At 37.5% G+C, this 18,567-nt stretch overlaps 2 protein-coding genes across 10 annotated transcripts in view; one reads left to right on the top strand and one right to left on the bottom strand.

The window, feature by feature from the left end:
• DCAF17 (DDB1 and CUL4 associated factor 17) overlaps positions 1 to 5,140 on the bottom strand; it is a 40,622-nt gene extending 35,482 nt beyond the window's left edge. For 2 of the 6 annotated variants that reach the window (XR_013762998.1, XM_079135030.1), the window contains exons 1-2: positions 4,755 to 5,140; positions 4,256 to 4,359 (exon numbers count right to left, since the gene is read on the bottom strand). Coding sequence is in view for 4 of the 6 variants with exons in the window: in XM_079135030.1 (XP_078991156.1) it covers positions 4,256 to 4,359; positions 4,755 to 4,880 (230 nt within the window). In the remaining 2 variants the exon portion in view is untranslated. Of the gene's footprint in view, positions 1 to 4,255; positions 4,360 to 4,631; positions 4,732 to 4,754 lie in introns of those variants that run through there. The other 4 variants (XM_079135029.1, XM_079135026.1, XM_079135027.1 and 1 more) reach the window with 4 other exon arrangements.
• Positions 5,141 to 5,287: 147 nt separating this feature from the next.
• The window catches only part of METTL8 (methyltransferase 8, tRNA N3-cytidine), a 99,340-nt gene continuing 86,060 nt past the window's right edge, over positions 5,288 to 18,567 (top strand). For 3 of the 4 annotated variants that reach the window (XR_013763000.1, XM_079135057.1, XM_079135058.1), the window contains exons 1-2: positions 5,288 to 5,541; positions 5,967 to 6,070. The gene's annotated coding sequence lies outside the window, so the exon portion shown is untranslated. The remainder of the gene's footprint in view (positions 5,542 to 5,966; positions 6,071 to 18,567) is intronic. The other variant, XM_079135056.1, reaches the window with a different exon arrangement.

Here is an 18,567-nt window from a genome sequence, read left to right as displayed (position 1 = left end):
ACTGATCAATGCCAATTACTCTGATTAAATTTTTTTTTAAATTAAAGCAGTATCTCCAAACTGGGGGAGTTATGAACTGGGTATTAAATGGTACCAAAGAAATACTGCTAATTTAGCTAGCTGTGAAAATGACATTATGATCATAAAAAACAGTTTAGATTTCTACCTCCAACATGATAGTCATGAGGCTTTGTTGACACACTCTTAAGTAAATTTGTAAAAATTTAAAAGGACAAAAACCTAAAGTCTCTGGAAATGGTACTGGGGACATACAGCATATGAAGGCACATTTATCAATAAAAACCTACTAGTACTCATTAGAAATATGGAGTATGAGCTGGGGATGTAGCTCAATGGGTACAATACTTGCCTACTGTGCAGGAAGCCCTCAGTTCAAACCATAGCACTGGAAAAAAAAAAAAAAATCTTAGAATAGTAGGAGTCTTTGGTGTTTGGAGCAGGGCATGTTCCCTTCTTTCTTACTCCTAGTTCAGCAAAATGGCAACTCCACTCCAAACTAGTGTACCAAGAACACAGGGCTCCTCTCCCCACTGCTTCCACTGGAGATCTCCCCAGGAGAGGCAGGATGGCAACATTTCTCATCCATCCCCCAGCTGCCTGGTGCTAATGAGTCCTCAGTGAATGTAGTCAAGAAGTGGGGTTCCTGTCACCCAGGCCCCACTCATGAAATGGAGGCTCCACCATGGGTGCAACATGGCTGAGAATAGCAAGGCCCTCACTGGCCTTATTCTTTTTAAAAGGCAGTGGGTACATTCTAAGAGAGGTTAGTTGAAAAGAGGTAAGGCTAGCATTCCCTCAAACTACCAGCTCAGCTTTTAGAGTAGGGAAGAGGTTTCATTTACTCCCACTAGAGGCTGGCTTGAAGATTTTGTCTGGGAGAAGCAAGTTACAAAACATAGTCCCTGGTCTCTTTCTAGAAAAACTGACTTTATTTACAACAGATGTGGAGAAGATCAAGCCTAAATGCATTCTCAAAACCAGTGAAGATCGTGGTAAATGGCAAACAGGAGACTGGCAGATTCACTGGAAATATAGGCTAAATTGTAGGCTGGCTAATTTGCCAGAGTGAACCAGAAAAAGATAACTGAAGGATCCCTCCTGTGGTCAGAACAAACTCCAAAGGCAGACTATGCTAACTTCTGGTTTCTGGTCCAACATGAAAAGAGCAGAAGTTGACAGTCTTGTCCTCACAAGTAAATGGCTAAACAATTTGAAAATCAACAATTATTCTTAGATTCATCAGAGAATTGAGGTCACTGCTACACCCAAAAGTGGAGAGAGGTGAAGGCAGAGAATCACAGTTTAGTAGGAACAGAATCCCAGAAACAAGCCACTGGAACCAGTCATGGGAAGACAAAAATAAGACAGAAAAATTTAACTTTTGATACCTATAGTCATATCAAATAATAATAGTGTCACCCAGATAGACATAAAACCTTATTCTAAAGGCCTATTTATCTCAATTTCTTTTCCCTAATAAGTAATACTATCTTCAACAAAACATAACAAAGCATGCTAAAAGACAAACTACAAAGTTTGAAGACACAAAGCAAGCATCACGACCAGGCTCAGATATGGCAGAGATTCTGGAATCATAAGATCAGGAACTTAAAAATCTATGATTAAACCTGTACTCCCAGCTATTTGATATGCTGAGGCAGGAGGATCCCAAGTATGAGACCAGTTTGGGCAATTCAATGAGGCTGTTTAAAAAATTAAAACAAACAAACAAAAAGGGCTGGGTGTGTAGCTGAGTGGCAGAACACTTGCCTAATATGCAAAGGCTCTGGGGATGGCCCAATTAAGCAGAAAGATAAAAATCCTAAAGAAAAAATCAAAAGGAAATGCTGGAAATAAAAAACACTACAACAGAAGTGAAAAAAATGGCTCATCAGTAGGCTGGATACAGCCGAGGAATCAGTGAGCTTGAAGATAGGTCAACAGAAATTTTCCAAACTGAAAAAAGGAGGGGGAAAAAAAAAAGAAAGAAAAAAAGCATAACAGAATATCCAATAACTATGAGAAAATTAGAGAACGTGTAATGTACACATAATGAAAATAACAGGAGAAAAACAAAGTGTTAAAATAATGACCAAGCATTTTCCAAAACTAATGTGACACCAAGTATAAATCCAGGAAGCTCAGAAATACTAGTAGGGAAGTTAAAAAGAAAAAAGAAACAAACTACACCTAGGTATATAATTTTCAAAATGATACTCAAAAATTTGGAGAGGGCTGGGGTTGTAGCTCAGTGGTAGAGCACCTGCCTAGCACAGGTGAAGCACTGGGTTTAAACCTCAGCATCACATAAAAAACAAATAAAAAATAAAGTTTAAATTTTTTTTTAAGAAATGAGAAAATCTTAAAAGAAGCAGGGAGGGGAAGGCACCTTATCTATGGAGAAGCAAGGATAAGAATCACATCAAACTTCTCTTTTAGAGATCATGCAAACAAGTAGAGAATGAAGTGAAATATCTATAGTGTTGAAAGAAAACAAAAAATCCCTCCACCAACCTAGAATTTCTGTATGCAGAGAAATTATGCTTCAAAAGTGATTATCTAGATAAGCAAAAGCTGAGGGAATATCTTGCCTTGTAAGAAATATTCAAAAAAGCTTTTCAGAAGAATGTAAATGATTTGAGTCAGATATGCAGGTCTAAAGAATGGAAGTGTTAAAGAAGAAATAAATGAAGGTAAAACAAAATCTCGTTTTCTTTACCTTTATTGATTAAAAAAAAGTGTTGAAAATAAAAACAGCAAAAAGATATTCAGTGATTATAACAAAAATAAGTTCAAAGATATCATTAAGTTAATGACAATGGTGTTATAAGCGGGAGGAAATAAGAATATTCTGTCGACAGATACCAGTACTACCCATGAAATGGTCATGTGTACAAACAAAAATGCACTAGTCCCTTCCCTCCCCCAGAATATGGTTTTTTAGCCCTCTTTTATATTTATAGTCTTTTACCCATAGGAATTAAGTTTTTGAGAGGTTGGCTTTTAAAATTCAACATTTGGGATTTTAATCTCTTAGGATTATAACTTTAGGGATTTTGCTTTGGAGGATTTCAACATTCAGAAACACAGCATTCAGGATTGTCTTTTTTGTAGCATAACAATGAAAATGCATAATTATGGTGATGGTCACGCATATTTGTGAATGTAAAAATCAACTGTACATTTTTCATGGAGAAATAGTATGGTATGTGACTATCTTAATAAAGTTCTTAAAAAGAAAATGCCAGTGATTTTTTTTTTTTTTTTTTTTTTTGTCGGTGCTGGGTATTGAACCCAGGGCCCTGTGCCTGCAAGGCAGGTACTTTACCAACTAAGCTATCTCCCCAACCTGATGCCAGTGATTTTTGATACAAGCTGAAGCATGTTCAGAATATGCTTTAAAAAACTCAGCAGAGAGGTAAAGGAAAGGGACAAGGGACGAGATAAAGAAAGTGTGGCAAATCTTGATAGTTCTGATCCTAGATAATGGGTATATGGGGATTCACTGCAGTTTTCCCTTTGGCCTCCAGTTGGACTACTGCAGTTGTGGCTGATTCTTAAACATTCTGGATCTATAAATAATATGCTTTTGTTTGAAAAGTTTTCTCTTAAAAAAGCAGCATCTAGAGCTGGGGTTGTAGCTAAGTGGTAGAGTGCCTGCCTTGCATGTGTGAAATACTGGGTTTGATCCTTAGCACCACCAGAAATAAAATAAAGGTATTGTGTCCATCTACAACTAAAAACAACCAAAAAAAAATTTTTTTTTTTTAAAGCAGCATCTAATTATATAATACCCACTTTTCATGACTCTGGTATCTTTAAGTATCATAAATAATGAGGCTGGGAGGGAGGGGGAAGTGCTGAGGAGAGTTACTGGTCAAATTATATTGTTATGTTGTGTGCATGTAAGAATATGTAACAACAAATTATACCATCATGTACAACTATCGTGCACCGATAAAAACGTGGAAAAAATTATAAATTATAAATACTAAACAGTATCCTGTATTATTTTGTCTGTACTAGAAGTAGTTTGCTTTAATATAGCATTTCCAATGAAGAAAGCTAACACTTTAGACTTAGCATGACTTTTAAATTAAATGCATTTTACCATCGTCTTATTTTGGACCCATTTTTCCTTTCTTCTGTTTTCCTGAACACTAACGTAAGCATGTGGTTCTATAAAACTTACTAATGAGATCAACAGTCTGGAAAATTACCACTAAAAATTTACCTGCTAACACAGCACCGATAATTGTCAAAATATATTCTTCCTCTCTCATAAGCTATAGGTGACTTGGAATGAGTTGTCCAAACATTCTTAAATTTAGTACTTTCCTGAAAAACACAAGGGATTTCGGTTTAGGAAAGAGTTCATAAGTTTCTACTGTGCATCCATTTTAAGTAGGGTAAACATTATTTTCAAAGTAATTTCATATACGCTATTTAAAAATATTTTGAATTCTTCCTCACTCTTCTCTCACGTTTTGGTTTAACTGAGTGCCCAACTTTTGGATAGTTTGTATGACAGCATAAGAAGCTTAAAATTAAAATCACATGGCGGCCCTATTAACACCTATTTACAAATTCCCCAGGTGCAGGACACTTACTCCCTTTCCCGACACGTGAAACCCTCTCAAAAAGGAGCCCTAGAACGTGAAAAATTGCACCCCAGCAGGAGGTCTGACCACAGGAGCCCCGCAGCTTCTATCCCCCGACCGGCGGGCGGTCACCTGGCACACCAGCTCGCGCAGGATGCCCAGGTTCGTCCTCTGCACCACGCCTGCGTCGCGCGCGAAGAAGCCAAGCGCCCGGCGACTCAGCCGGCGGCACACGTTGGGCTTCCGGGTTGGGCCCATGGATGAGCGGGCCAGTTGCAGGGTTGGCTGGGCCGAAGAGGGGCTCGCGCCTCACTCCCACGTAGGGCAGCAACCGCTACCTCCGAACCTCAAGGGAAAGTTGACCCGGGAGCTGGGTACTGGAAACCCAGTAACAGGGCGAGAGAATGCAGAACGTGCACCGCCAGAGCGCAAAAGGAAGAAAAAAACACCCCTTTCCGGTCCTGCCCCTCACACGCTCTTCACCCTTGGACGGTGAGACGCCGATGTACCTAACGGCTTGCCGTAGCCGCTTCTTCAGCGGAAAATGTAGTTCCCATTGCACTTTGGCTTCCTCCTGGACTACAACTCCCATCAGCCAACGGGAAACGAGTTCTTACCCCGGCACCGCCCCCAGCATGCCTTGGCCCCGCCTCCGGCACGTCTCTTGGGTCCTGCAAAGGCTGAGCTGTGGGCTGAGCGGTGCGGCTCCCGCGCATTTTCGGGTTGCTAGCGGCGCGCTGGGAAGACCCCTGGGGGCGCTGTGTTGCCGTCTTCTGGTCCGGCTTCCTGTGCTGCACTCAGGGATCGTTGCTTCCCTCACCGCCCTGGTACCCCGTCGCCTGTCAGTCCCTGACTTTCGCTCTGGGAGGTTTTCCCAGGCGCCCTCAAGGGCTGTGTCGAGTGTGACCACCCTCCAAAGGTACGCCCCGCGGCTTTCCCTTCAGCTGCTCGTTAGACCTCGTGGATGAGGTTAACTTAAACATTTTGGGTGTATGAACACTTTGCCTTTTGTGATTAGTGGTGGAAGATGACGGCTTTCCCACCAAACTAGGATTGCATTACTCCTCTGAGAGGCCCGCCTTTTGTGTGGCCTGCGGGAACTGACTGGTATTGCGATGCTGCGTTTTCTTCCTCTCTCTTCCAATCCCACACCCTACCCCCCTTAAAGGGAATGGAATATGAGATGCTTACATTTTTATAAGAGTACCTAAGATAGTTCACGTTGATTTCTTCTAGTAAAAGAGAGCATATTTTGTTAACAAGCCCTGCCTGTATGCTCAAAGTTCCATTACACTAAAATTTCAATAATCTTAAGTTAGATGTTGTCCCATTGCTTTGTTGTAGGTCCCTGAGGGAGTCTTCGCATCTCCCAAGTGGACTTGGCATACTACCTATTCAAGGAAAGTGAGTGAGCACGTCTGACTGACAGTTCAAAAATTACAGTACAGGTGAGTGCGCTGGGTCACAATTTAAATTCAGTAAAAAAAAAAAAAAAAGTCATATCTCTTTTTGGCGTCCATGTACTTCAACTTCATGCCTTGGCTTTTGCTGATTTTCATGACTTATTTAGCGCATACAGTGGAGTGCTTTATTTTTAGACAGTGTGCTACAGTAGTTAATTTGGTAATTCATGAATGCAGCTGTCACTGAGAAAACTAGAACCCAGAAGACATAACTGGATTTTCTTTGGCTGAAATGAAATTTAAGTCATTGCTGAATTGAATTCATCATCTCTCTCTTTTCTCCTTCCTCTTTGCCACCACTTGCCTTCCTATGGTCTTAATCTCACCACCAAGTCACCCCAGGCAGAGTCATTCTATCTGGATGTCCCCACTTTACCTCATCCACAGCCAAAGTCCTTCTGTTTCTTGTCACATCTTCATTTCATCTGAGTAATTTGGAACCTTACCTTTTTATCATATATTAAGTAGCCTCCTAATGATTCTTTCCTCCTTACAGTTTGGTCCTTTCAATTCCAATGCTCCCAGTGATTTTTCTAAAGTACAAAGCTGTACTTGCATGTTAACAGTTTTTCAGTGGTTCCCTGTCACATATAGCAGAATTTCTCAAACTGGAACTTGTACTCAGGGTCTTCCATTATAATTTAAAATATCTCAGTATGTTAAACATAAAGCATAAAACTAAGTGTAAAAAGTTAAATAAAGCAAAACCATACAATCAATAAATTCAAATGAATACTTATTCATTGTGCCCAATAAGAACATTTCGCTGGATCTAAGAATTCTAAAAGTGAATCTCTCTTGTCTTTAGTGGCATACCTTCCTTACAGAAAGACCTATCCATTTCCCTTAGTGTCAAGCAATCACTTGGTGCCCCTTTCTTTGTTAAACCACTGGAAAAATTTTCTTGTTTTGTTGTGTCATGATTTCTGTTTATTTACTTGATTGAACCCAGGAGTGCTTTACCACTGAGCTATATCCACAACCATTTTAATTTTTTATTTTGAGATAGGGTCTTGCTAAGTTGCCTGACTGGCTTTGAACTCACAATGCTCCTGCCTTAAGCTTCTGCATAGCTGGGATTACAGTCGTGCATCACTGAACCCTACTGGTTCATGACTTCATTGAACCTTCACTTGAAAATATCATTTATGTATAGTAGTTCCCATTTCTTTCTTATCCTGTACCAATAACAAATGATGCAACAAATGTGACACAAATGTGTCTAAACCAAATGCATGAACTGAAATCTTGTGACCCAGAGTATCCTTTTTAAAAGAATCATTTTTTTCCTTCTTTTCACTTTTTGTCATATTGAAAATAAAATGTTTCTCCTACAGAAATCTCATAGTCTTGAGGATTCATGTACAAATTCCCAAGGGTTCTCATAGATACCTAATAAGACAGATTGGAATCCCTTAGTGAGGAATACAGAGCACTCCATTAACTTCATCTTGCCTATATTTTCAGCCTCTTTAGCCATCCCTCCCAATATGCTCTGTGGTTCTGATATTTGCCCTCTTTCTTTATCTTTAACTCCTTCCCCATCATCTCCTATGTGTTTATGTCAAGACTCTTCCCAGTTGTCAAGAGTTCCATTCAGACCCTTTTCCTGACCACTCCAGTTTAGTATTAGTAGCCTTGTCTGTCCCTTCATGTTTCTCTGCCTATGGTTGTGACACTATATTAGAATTGTCCTTTGTCTAACCTGAGCAGAAACAGCAGTAAATTATTCTGCCTCTTTAGCAAATTGCCTAAAATGTGGTTAATGCATATATGTGTTGATGAACAAATGACCTATAAAAAAATGTGTCCAAACAGAATCAATTTAAGTTAAGTACTTTTAACATAGATGCAGATTTAGTCAAACAGATGAATGGATAAAGAAACTGTGGTATATATACACAATGGAATATTATTCAGTCATAAAGAAGAAGAATATTATGGCATTTGCAAATAAATGGATGGAATTGGAGAATATCAGGCTAAGTGAAATAAGCTAATCCCAAAAAACCAAAGGCTGAATGTTTTCCCTGATAAGTGGATGGTGATATATAATGGGAGTGGGGGGTGGGGTGAGGAGGGTGAGAGAAGAATGGAGGAACTTTAGATTATGTAGAAGGAAATGAGAGGGAGTGGGGTATGAAAAATGGTGGAATGAGACAGACATCATTACCCTATGTACATGTATGATTATATGAATGGTATGAATCTACATCATGTACAATCATAGAAACAAAATGATGTACCCCACTTGTGTTCAATGAATCAAAATGCAGTCTGAAAAAAACAAAAAAATAATTAAATAAAAAAGGGAAACTACAATATTAATAAGAACAACTAACTTTCCAAAATCTTAAATCCCCAAGAGTTCCAACTATAAAATAGATATTTTCCATTGGTTGAAAGAAAATAGCATGAAAGACAGTTGATGATTGAGAAACAACTTTGTTTGGTTCTTCATTTTCTTTTATTCTATTCTTTGTCTGTGTTATGTTTACAGAATACTTAGCCATCCTAGCCATAATATTTTAAGACACGGAAGAAGTAATACAAATACAGAAGTTAATAAAATGCTTTTTGTTCATATGCTTTGCTTAAAGAAGCACAGTATGACTAAATAAACATATATAACAGTCAGGTTATTAAACTTGAACATTTGTTCAGAGACAGAGAATTCTGAACCAAGGCCTCAGGAAGTCATTTATTCAACACACAATTATTTTCATTCACAATGTCCTGGGAACTGTTTTGGCATAGGTATAATAGTGAACAGGCTAGACAAGGTCCCTTATGCAAAAGAAGATATACAGGATATAAGTAGATGAAAAAATGAAATTTCCAGGTAGCAGTAAGCACTAGAAGGAAAATAAAACTAGGTGAGGTACTAGAACATGGTTGGGAGCCCTGCTGTAACCAGAGTGGTCAGGGAAGTTCTCTTTGAAGAGGGGACTTTTTAACTGATTCCTGAGCAGATCACTGAATGATGAGGAACAGCTGAGCTACAAAGATCTAAGGTAAGAGTAGTGTCCAGGCAAGGCTTGCTTGAGCACAGGATTCCTAAGGTTTATAACAACAATGTTGGCTTATTCTGAAATGGTCAGAAGACCAGTGCAGCTCTTTAATGTGCAAAAGAGAGATAATCTTGGAGTGGTAGGCTGGGACCTAGTCATGTTGGGTTTTCTCTCTCTCCACTTTTTTTTTTTTTAAATACTTTTAGTTGTAGATGGACACAATACCTTTATTTTGTCTATTTAGCTTTTTTATGTGGTATTGGGGATTGAACGCATGCTAGGCAAGTGCTATACCACTGAGCCCCAGCCCCAGCCCAATCTCCACTTTTTTTTTTTTTATTGGTGCATTATAGTTATGCATAAGTCTTGTTGGGCTTTGTAAGGCCATGGTGAGGAGTTTGGATTTTATTCTGTTGTGATGCACAGCCATAATTGACTTTGAGGAGGTGAGTAATGTGAACTAATTTGTGTTATAAAAAGATCTCTATGGGTATAGTGTGGAGACTGTATTGCAGGGGGTAATAAGTATTGCAAGGAGATAGGTGGCTATTGCATTGGACTAGGTGCAAGTGATGATAGTGTTTTGGACTAAAATGATATCAAGAGAGATGGAAAGAAGTAAACAGATTCAGAATATATTTTGGAAGCAGAGTTAAGGATATTAAGGATGAGGGGGAAAAAAAGAATCAGTTGAAAGCAAAGCAGAATGATATAGTTATCCCCAAATTTCCCAGAACAAATGGGAAATAAGCAGCTACTTGTAACATCAATAAAACAATGTCTAGATTTTATGAAAAGTATATATTAGCATTATAAGACATTAGCACTAAATAATGGTAGGATATATTCTGTGGCAAGGACAAAACAGAAGAGGAAAATAAAATCAGATATCAGAAGCAGTGAGGACAGAGAATGTGGGACCATGGAAATGTGATGAAAAGTCACTAGAGTGAGGGACATTATCTTTAAATAGATACTTGGGAGCAGCATTGGGAATAGGAGTGAAATGTAGGGAGATCAGTTGGTGGGTAAATGTAGGATTTTACATAAAAGTAACAATCTTAAGGAAGCAACTGTCCATCATATTCACAGGTCCCTTCCACACTCAAGGACTATATGGGAGGTGTATAATGGTGGGAAGCTGAAGGGGCAGACATCTTGGAGATCATTTTATAATTCTGCTTACCCCAGAGTATTAGTACTTAGGCACTGACTTACTGGATTATAGGGTCTGTGCACCTTCAGCTTTATTAGGTAATACCATGTTGACTTTTTATGTAACTGTAGCAGTATTTTATTTTCCCATTGACAGAATGTAAGATCTCACAATTATTTCTTCACATCCTTGCCCAACTGTATATGGTTAGATTTTCACTTTTTTTTTTTTCGTTGTTGTTGTTTTGCAGAACTGGGGATTGAACACAAAGACATTGTACCACTGAGGTACATCCTTGACCCTTTTTATTTTTGAAACAGGATTTTGCTAAGTTGCCAGGCTAGCCTCAAACTTGCTATCCTCCTTCATCAACTTCCCAAGTCATTGGTATTACAGGCATGCAGCACTATGCCCAGCTGAACTTCTACATTTTTTTCCAATCTAGTCAATTTAAAATTATATCTCATTTTGATGTTATTATGCATTTCCCATGTCACAATTTTTGCCCATTTTCTACTGGATCGTTTTTCTTTTTGATTTGCAAAATGCTTATACATGTTCCTGTGTACTGATCTTTCATCATGTGTGTTACAAATATATTCTCCCAATTTGTGACTTGTTACATACAGAAGCTTTTAATTTAAATGTAGTAAAATTAATCAGTATTTCTCTTTAGAGTTAGAACTTTTTGGCTCTTGCTTGAGAAATCTTTAATTTGAGGTCATGAAGATGTCTGGCCCCCCTTTCTCTAAAAGCTCTAAAATTTTACCTTTCCTATGTAAATTTTTAATTGAGGACAGAATTGATTTGGAGATATGGTATAAATTAGGGATTCATTTGATTGTTTTTCTTACATGAAAACCACTTATCCCAGAACCATTTCTTAAACAGCTCCTCATTTCTTCACATTGCTAATTCTGTTATATATCAATTTATATACATGATGTATTTGTCCATTTTCTGTTACTGTAATAAAACACTTGAGTTTGGATACCTTATAAAAAGGTTTATTTAGTTCCCAACTTTAGAGACTGAAAGGCCAAAATCCAATGGCTCCATCTGTTTGGCCTCTGGTGAGGGCCCCCTTTGGTACATAATAACATGGCGGGTGGAATTGTGGTGAGAATGCATATGAGAGGGAGAGACACTATAGTAAGACAGGAAGCCAGAGAGATTCAAAAGTCAGACTTTCTCTTTTTATGACAATATGTTCTCTTGTGAACTAATCAGGATCCTGTGAGAACTATATTAATCTCTCCCAAGGGTGGGACCCCTATGAACTAATTACCTTCCTCTAGGCCCCCTTTCTTAAAAAAAGATTCCACCACTTGTCAACACTGTCATACTGAGGACCAAACTTCTAGCACATATCTTTGGTGAACATGCTCAAATAATATTCAAACAAAAGCATATGGTCAGGTCTATTTCTATTCTATTTTTTCCTCCATTGTTGTATTTCTCTATCCCTGGGCCAGCATCTGACCACTTACTTACTTCAGTGTTATAACACTTGAAAAATGGTATAGCAGGTCTTCTACCCTATTCCTCTTCTTCAGGAATATCTTAATTTTTGCAGTTTGCCCTTTCATATATGTTTTAGGTTTTTGTTGCAGTTTTGTTTGTTTTGGGGTGTTTGTTATTGTTGTTTTGGCAGTACTGGGGACTTAACCCAGGGGTTCTCTACTACTAATCCACATCCCCAGCTCTTTTTTATTTGAGACAGGGTCTCACTCGGTTGCCCAGGCTGACCTTGAACTTGTGACCCTCTTGCCACCACTTCCTGAGTGACTGGAATTACAGGTGTGTGTCAATGTGCCAGGCTTTGTACACATTTTAAAATCAGCTTATGTTCCGGGGAAAACCTTATTGGAATTTTGAATTGGATAACATTAAATCTGTATATCAATTTGAAGAAAACTGGCAAATTACCCATATCAAATTATCCTATAAAGACAGTGTATCTCTCCATTTATTTAAATTTTCTTTATTGTCTTTCAATGAGGTTTTATAATATTTTCTTTAAGGGATTTAAAATTTTGCATCTTCTCATATATATTTTTGTTCAGTGTTATACTGGTATATTTTTTACTGGGGCATCATAATTATACATAGTATTTGGGTTAATTTTGACAAAATCATACATGCAAGAAATTTGATTTCAATTCCCATCCCTTCTTTTACTTGCCTCCTCCCTCACCTCTTCTCCTTTCTTTACTAAACTTCCTTTCCTCTCCATATACATATAGGTAAAATTCCCTTTGGTACCTTTATATATGAATATAGCATGATTTTGTTAAATTCATTCCATATTTCTTCCCCTTTCCTTTCCTTCCTCCCTCATTCTCATTCTTCTGCTCCACTGGTCTTTCCCATATCATTATGTTATCCAATACTCTGCCCAATCACCTTCTTTCCTTATTTTGCTCTAGCTTCCACATATGAGAGAAAATATTTGATCCTTGAGTTTTGTGAGTCTGACTTATTTCATTTAACATTATTTTCTCCATTTCCATTCATTTACCAGCAGATGTGTTATGGTTTAGATGTGTTGTCTCCCAAAAGATCACATGTGAGACAATGCAAGGTTAGGAAGAGAAATGATTGTATTATAGCCTTAACGTAATCAGTGAATTGATTCCTGATGGGAATAACTGAGTGGTGACTGGAGGCAGGTGGGGTATGATTGGAGGATGTGGTTCATTGGGGGCGTGTCTATGGGGTATATATTTTGTATCTGGAAAGTGGAGTCTTTCTCTGCCTCTTGATCATCACGTGAGCTGGTTCCTTCTGCCACACTCTTCTGCCTCACCTTGAGCCCGGAGGAATGGAGTCTGCTGTCTATGGACTAAGACCTCTGAAATTGTGAGCCCCTAAATAAACCTTCCTCCTCTACAGTTGTTCTGGTTGGGTCCCTTCATCACAACAGCAAAAAAACTGACTAAAAGAGATGCCATTATTTCATTCTTCTTTATGGCTGAGTAAAACTCCACTGTGTGTTTATACCACATAATTGGGATTTTAAATTATATTTTTGCTATTACACAAAAATGCAATTATCTTTTTGTATATTGATCTTTTATTTAGCAACCTTGCAAAACATTCTCTTTAATAGTAATAATCATCATTTGTAGGATTTGGAAGTTTTTTTATGAATACTTTCAGTATTTCACCATTAAGGAAGACACTGTAGGTAATTGGAAGCTTCCCTTTATCAAGTTAATTAAATTATCTTCAATCCCACATTTGCTAAAAGTTTTATGTGATCATGAATGGATGTTGAACTTTATCAAATACTTACTCTGCATATGCTAAAGTGGTATGATTATTCCCTTAAATTTGATAATTCAGTGAAATACATAAATATTTCCTAATATTAAACAAATGAACTTATTTAGATGAATTCTGTGATTTTTTGTTTTTCATACATTGTAGGCTTTGGATAGCTGCTGGTTTCAGTACTCATTCAGCTCTGGAATTTTGCTAACCTTTGGTTTTTGAGGATTTGTCTTTCTTGCTGGCTCAGTGATGTATTTAACATGATATTTTTAAAAATTAATTTATCCAGCATTTTGGGGGCTGTTTAACAAAGTTATTTAAGGTGTCAAGTTCACCAAATTTCCAGAATTAGAATTCTACTTTCTCATATTTTTAGTGTAAAAGCTTTAGTTAACCCGAGGTATAATTTAAATGACCACTTCCTACCACTTCTACCTTTTATTCTTGTGTAGCTATATAACTGTCCCACTTGTTGCTGAAAAGAAGAAAGGATTGTGTAGTGGAAAGAGCATCATACCAAGAGTCAAAAGGCACAAGTTCTAGTACCAGCACCACTTACCGAGATGTTGACTGAGCCTCTTAATCTCTTTGAGTTTCATTCAGAGATCTGCTAAGTGGAAACATTTAGGACTGAAGTGGGATTGCATGTTTACAAATATGAACATGGTGTAAGGGGAAAGAATGAAAGCATATTCTGTTAGAAGAAGGTAACAGAAACAGAGTTGGGAAGGAGAGAGGGTTGATTAACCTGCATCAGGGATTTTTAGGTTGATGAAACTATTTCGTATGATACTGTACAAAATACTGGGTATATGATACTATGAATTTGTTAAAACCCCTACATTTATAGCACAGAGTGAACTAACTTTCTTTCTTTCCTTTCTTTCTTTCTTTCTTTCTTTCTTTCTTTCTTTCTTTCTTTCTTTCTTTCTCTTTTCTTTTCTCTCTCTCTCTCTCTCTCTCTCTCTCTCTCTCTCTCTCTCTCTCTCTCTCTCTCTCTCTCTCTGTCTCTTTCTTTTTTCTTTCATGCTGGAATTGAACCTAAGGCCTCACGTGCTAAACACATCTACCACTGAGCTATACCCCTCAACCCCAGAGAAAATCTTAATGTATGCACAATTTAAAAAATAATTTAGGGGCAGTATGAATTCTGGTATGGGCTGCAGACTCTACCAAAAACAAGCAAACAAACAAACTTTATTTATGAATGTATGCAATGATCCCACTAAAAAGGGACCATGGGAAAAATGCTGACATGAATGACTTTATAAGACTAAGGTAAACCTGGTGTGTTGGCACTTGCCTGTAATCCCAAAATCAGTAGGCTAATGCAGGAGAATTGCAAGGTATAGGTCAGCCTTGGCAACTTAATAAGACCCTGTGTAAAAAAAAAAAAAAAAATATTTTTTTAAGGACCAGGGATGTAACTCAGTCATAGGGTGCCACTGATTTCAATATTCAAAACAAACAAACAAACAAAAAAAAAACAACAACAATAACAACAAACAACAAACAAACCCACAAAAACTAATGTAGTAGGAACTGTACATAACCTGTACACTAGTCGATAGTTTTTCATAGAGATGTGGGTTAACAATTCTGAAACCACTATACATGTATACTGGAATCAAACAGTTAATAATCAGATGGTGGTGTTGTCAGGTTTCTTACTATTGGAATAGAAGGCTATAAATAAACAACAACAGAAGGCTAGTGTGAACCATGTAAAATAATCAGAATTAAATATTAGTGTGATCTCTAGTTTGATTTTGTTAGTAGTAGATACATATGAAAATATTTATAAATGTAAGTGTGTGTACATAATTGGTTTATTATACACACATATACTCCTTTGTCCATTGAGAGGGCCAAAAGCAAGGATAACTTTATAGCAAGGACTGTTCTCTTCGGAGAAATGGCTGATGAATTGGATCAAGGAATAAACAAGATGAGCCTGCAGCATCCTATACTGCCAAAGAACGTGCTCAAAACAAAAATACGTAAAGATGGGGGTATATCAGAAGAATATAAGAGACAACTGAAAGAGCTCTCAGTAGTCAAAGCTGGAACACTTTGAACAACAAAATAAATAAAGTACTATTAGGTTATAACCTAAAGTTTAAAGTAAATATCCATGGTCCATATGGACATTAAACAAAAGATTGAATAAATAAATCAAAGGGTGGAAAAGAGATATATAGTCAATGCAGAATTCCAAATATTATGTAGTTACTTTGCCCTTAAAGAGGGGGAACACAATCACCATTTCTTAAATGTGGGCTTTGCATAGTGGTTTTCTTCTGAAGACTAAAGTAAGGAAAGTGGGGGTAGTAACTTCACAGTGGAGAAAACTGTCTCAGCTGGGTAATCAAGGTTAACATCAATAGCAGTAAGTCATGTTGATAGCATGTACCCTTTATATGATGTGATAAGAATAGCACTCTACCTCTGTGATTTTCCTCCACAAAACTTATAACCTTGGAGCCAGGGTATAGCTCAGTGTCGAAATGCTTGCCTACCATGTGTGAGGTCCTAGGTTTAATCCCCAGCACCACAAACAACAACAAACCATAACCTTAATTGAACCATGAGAGAAACCATCTGAAAAACATTAATCAAGGAATCTACAAAATACCTGGCCATTACTTCTCAAAACTGTTAGCATTCTTTTGAACAAGAAAAGTCTGAGATATTGTCAAAAACATTAAGAGTCTCAGGAGACCTGATAACTAATTGTAATGTGGTATCCTAGATAGGATTTTGGAGAGGAAAAAAGATATTAGATAAAAATGAAAGAAATCTAGATGAAGTATGGACTTAAATTTATAATAATGTATTACTATTGAGTTGTTAATTCTAACAAATATGCTAGCTGGGCATGGTGAAACATACCTGTAATACCAGCTACTCAGAAGGCTAAGGCTAAGGCAAAACCGTGTCTCAAAATATAATTTTAACAAAGTGCTGGGGATGTAGCTCAGTGTGTGTGTGTGTGTGTGTGTGTGTGTGTGTGTGTATACACGCACACACATATACACACATATACACACAGTGTATGTGTGTGTGTATATATATACACACATACATACATATATATGTATATACATATATATATAGACCATACTAATATAAGATTTCAATAGAGGAAGCAATGTCAGATATATAGGAACTGTACTATTTACAACTTTTCTATAAATATAAAACTGTTCTGAGATTAAAAATTTACCTTAAAAATATAACAGAAATATGGTAGAAATTTCTGTATAGAGATATCACAGAATAGTTATCAATAAGATGAACTCAAGTTCTAGCCTCAGCCTGACCTCAGCCTCACCACTTACTGTGTGACCCTGGTTACCCGAAATGATAGACTTACTTAACCTTCTGTGCCTCAATTTCTTTGTCTATTCAATAGATTCTTGGGAGGACTAAATGGATTAGTATATATGTAAAGGATTAAGAGTAAATGGCTGGCGTAAAGCACACACTGTATAATTGATTCTGTTTATCATTAACTCTTTGTTCTTTAGTTTGGGGGGATCTCTGTGATAATAGCTGAATTTAGTGCATCTCTCTTCTTTTTCAGCAGACTGATATTTTAGTTGGCTCTCCAACAAAACAGTACCCATAATGTTTTGTTTATAGGAGAAATCATTAAGATTCTAAAGATTTAAGAGAAAGCAGGACTAGGACTTTAACCTAGTTTCATGCTTCAAGAGTAGTAGTAACTAAGTGAATGTAGAGCATAGACATGCCACACAGAAATTCTGAAGTTAACTGTGTTAGTCTGAAGTTAACTGCGTTAGTCCACTTTGCATTGCTATGACCAAAATATCTGACAAGAAAAACTGAGAGGAGGAAAAGTTTATTTTGGCTCATGGTTTCAGAGGATCAGTCCATTGTTGGCCCACTCCTCTGCTATGGGTCTGAGGGCAAAACACCATAGGGAAGGGTGTGGAGGAAAGATGCTCTGCTCTTGGTGGCCAGGAAGCTGAGAGAGAGAGAGAGAGAGAGAGAGAGATAGGGGAAGGGGCCACAGGGAACATGAACCCTCCAGTGCATGTTCCCAGTGACCCACCTCCTCTATCCATACCCCACGTGCCCTACAGTTACCATCCAGTTAGTCTATTCAAACTAGGGTGAACTAGGTTGCAGCTCTCATAATCTAATCATTTCACCTCTGAAAATTCCTGCATTAATACAGAAGTTTTAGGGGACAGCTCATATCCAAGCCATAGGATTAACTATCTCAGTCTTCAATACTGAGATATCTTCAATAGATTTCTTATTAAGGTGTCCACTTTTTTATTGAACTGATAGTTTTGTGGGCAAAGCACTAACCACAATGCAAACCACTCAAAAGAAGGGTTCAACATCTAAAATTGCATTGATATTTAAAACAAAAATGGGGTATATTATAAAAATATGTATTTTAGGTCTTTTCCCTCTGCCTGAAATGCATAACATCTCCTTAGAAAACTTTATGGTTCAGTAACTCTGATGGAACAGTGTGTCTAATAGAACAGAATTTGGCATCCAGAAGCCTGCTTGGAAAGTGGGTTCTTGTAGCTGTGTGACTAAAGTAACTCCAGTATCCTATTTGAACCTCAGCCCCTGCATCTGTAAAATGTTGAGGGTGGAGATGCTTGTCCTGCCTTCCTCCCTCACTTACAGGGTTCTCATGAGGATTAGGTATGAAGATGAATATGAGAGCTTTCTGTGAGTTATAAAAATATCATCTTTCGGGGCTGGGGTTGTGACTCAGTGGTAGAGCACTTGTCTAGTAGGTGTGAGGCACTGGGTTCAATCCTCAGCACCACATACAAATAAATAAATTAAATAAAGGCATTGTGCGCATCTATTAAAAAAAGAAAAAGAAAAATATCTTTCTCTAAGTTATAGAAATATAATCTGTTGTAATAATTCTTGGGTTTTCAACCAGAGTAAATTCTAATGGAGCCTTATGGTCATATTAAGTGTTGCTGTCATCTGGATACTTTAATTATTAAGTAATAAAGTAAAATTACTTGAACTTACAA

Source organism: Sciurus vulgaris, assembly GCF_902686455.1.
Source record: "Sciurus vulgaris genome assembly, chromosome: 3".
Taxonomy (NCBI): Eukaryota; Metazoa; Chordata; class Mammalia; order Rodentia; family Sciuridae; genus Sciurus; species Sciurus vulgaris.
The sequence above is the reverse complement of the archived record's forward strand: the minus strand, read 5'-3'. Positions and strand labels throughout refer to the sequence as shown.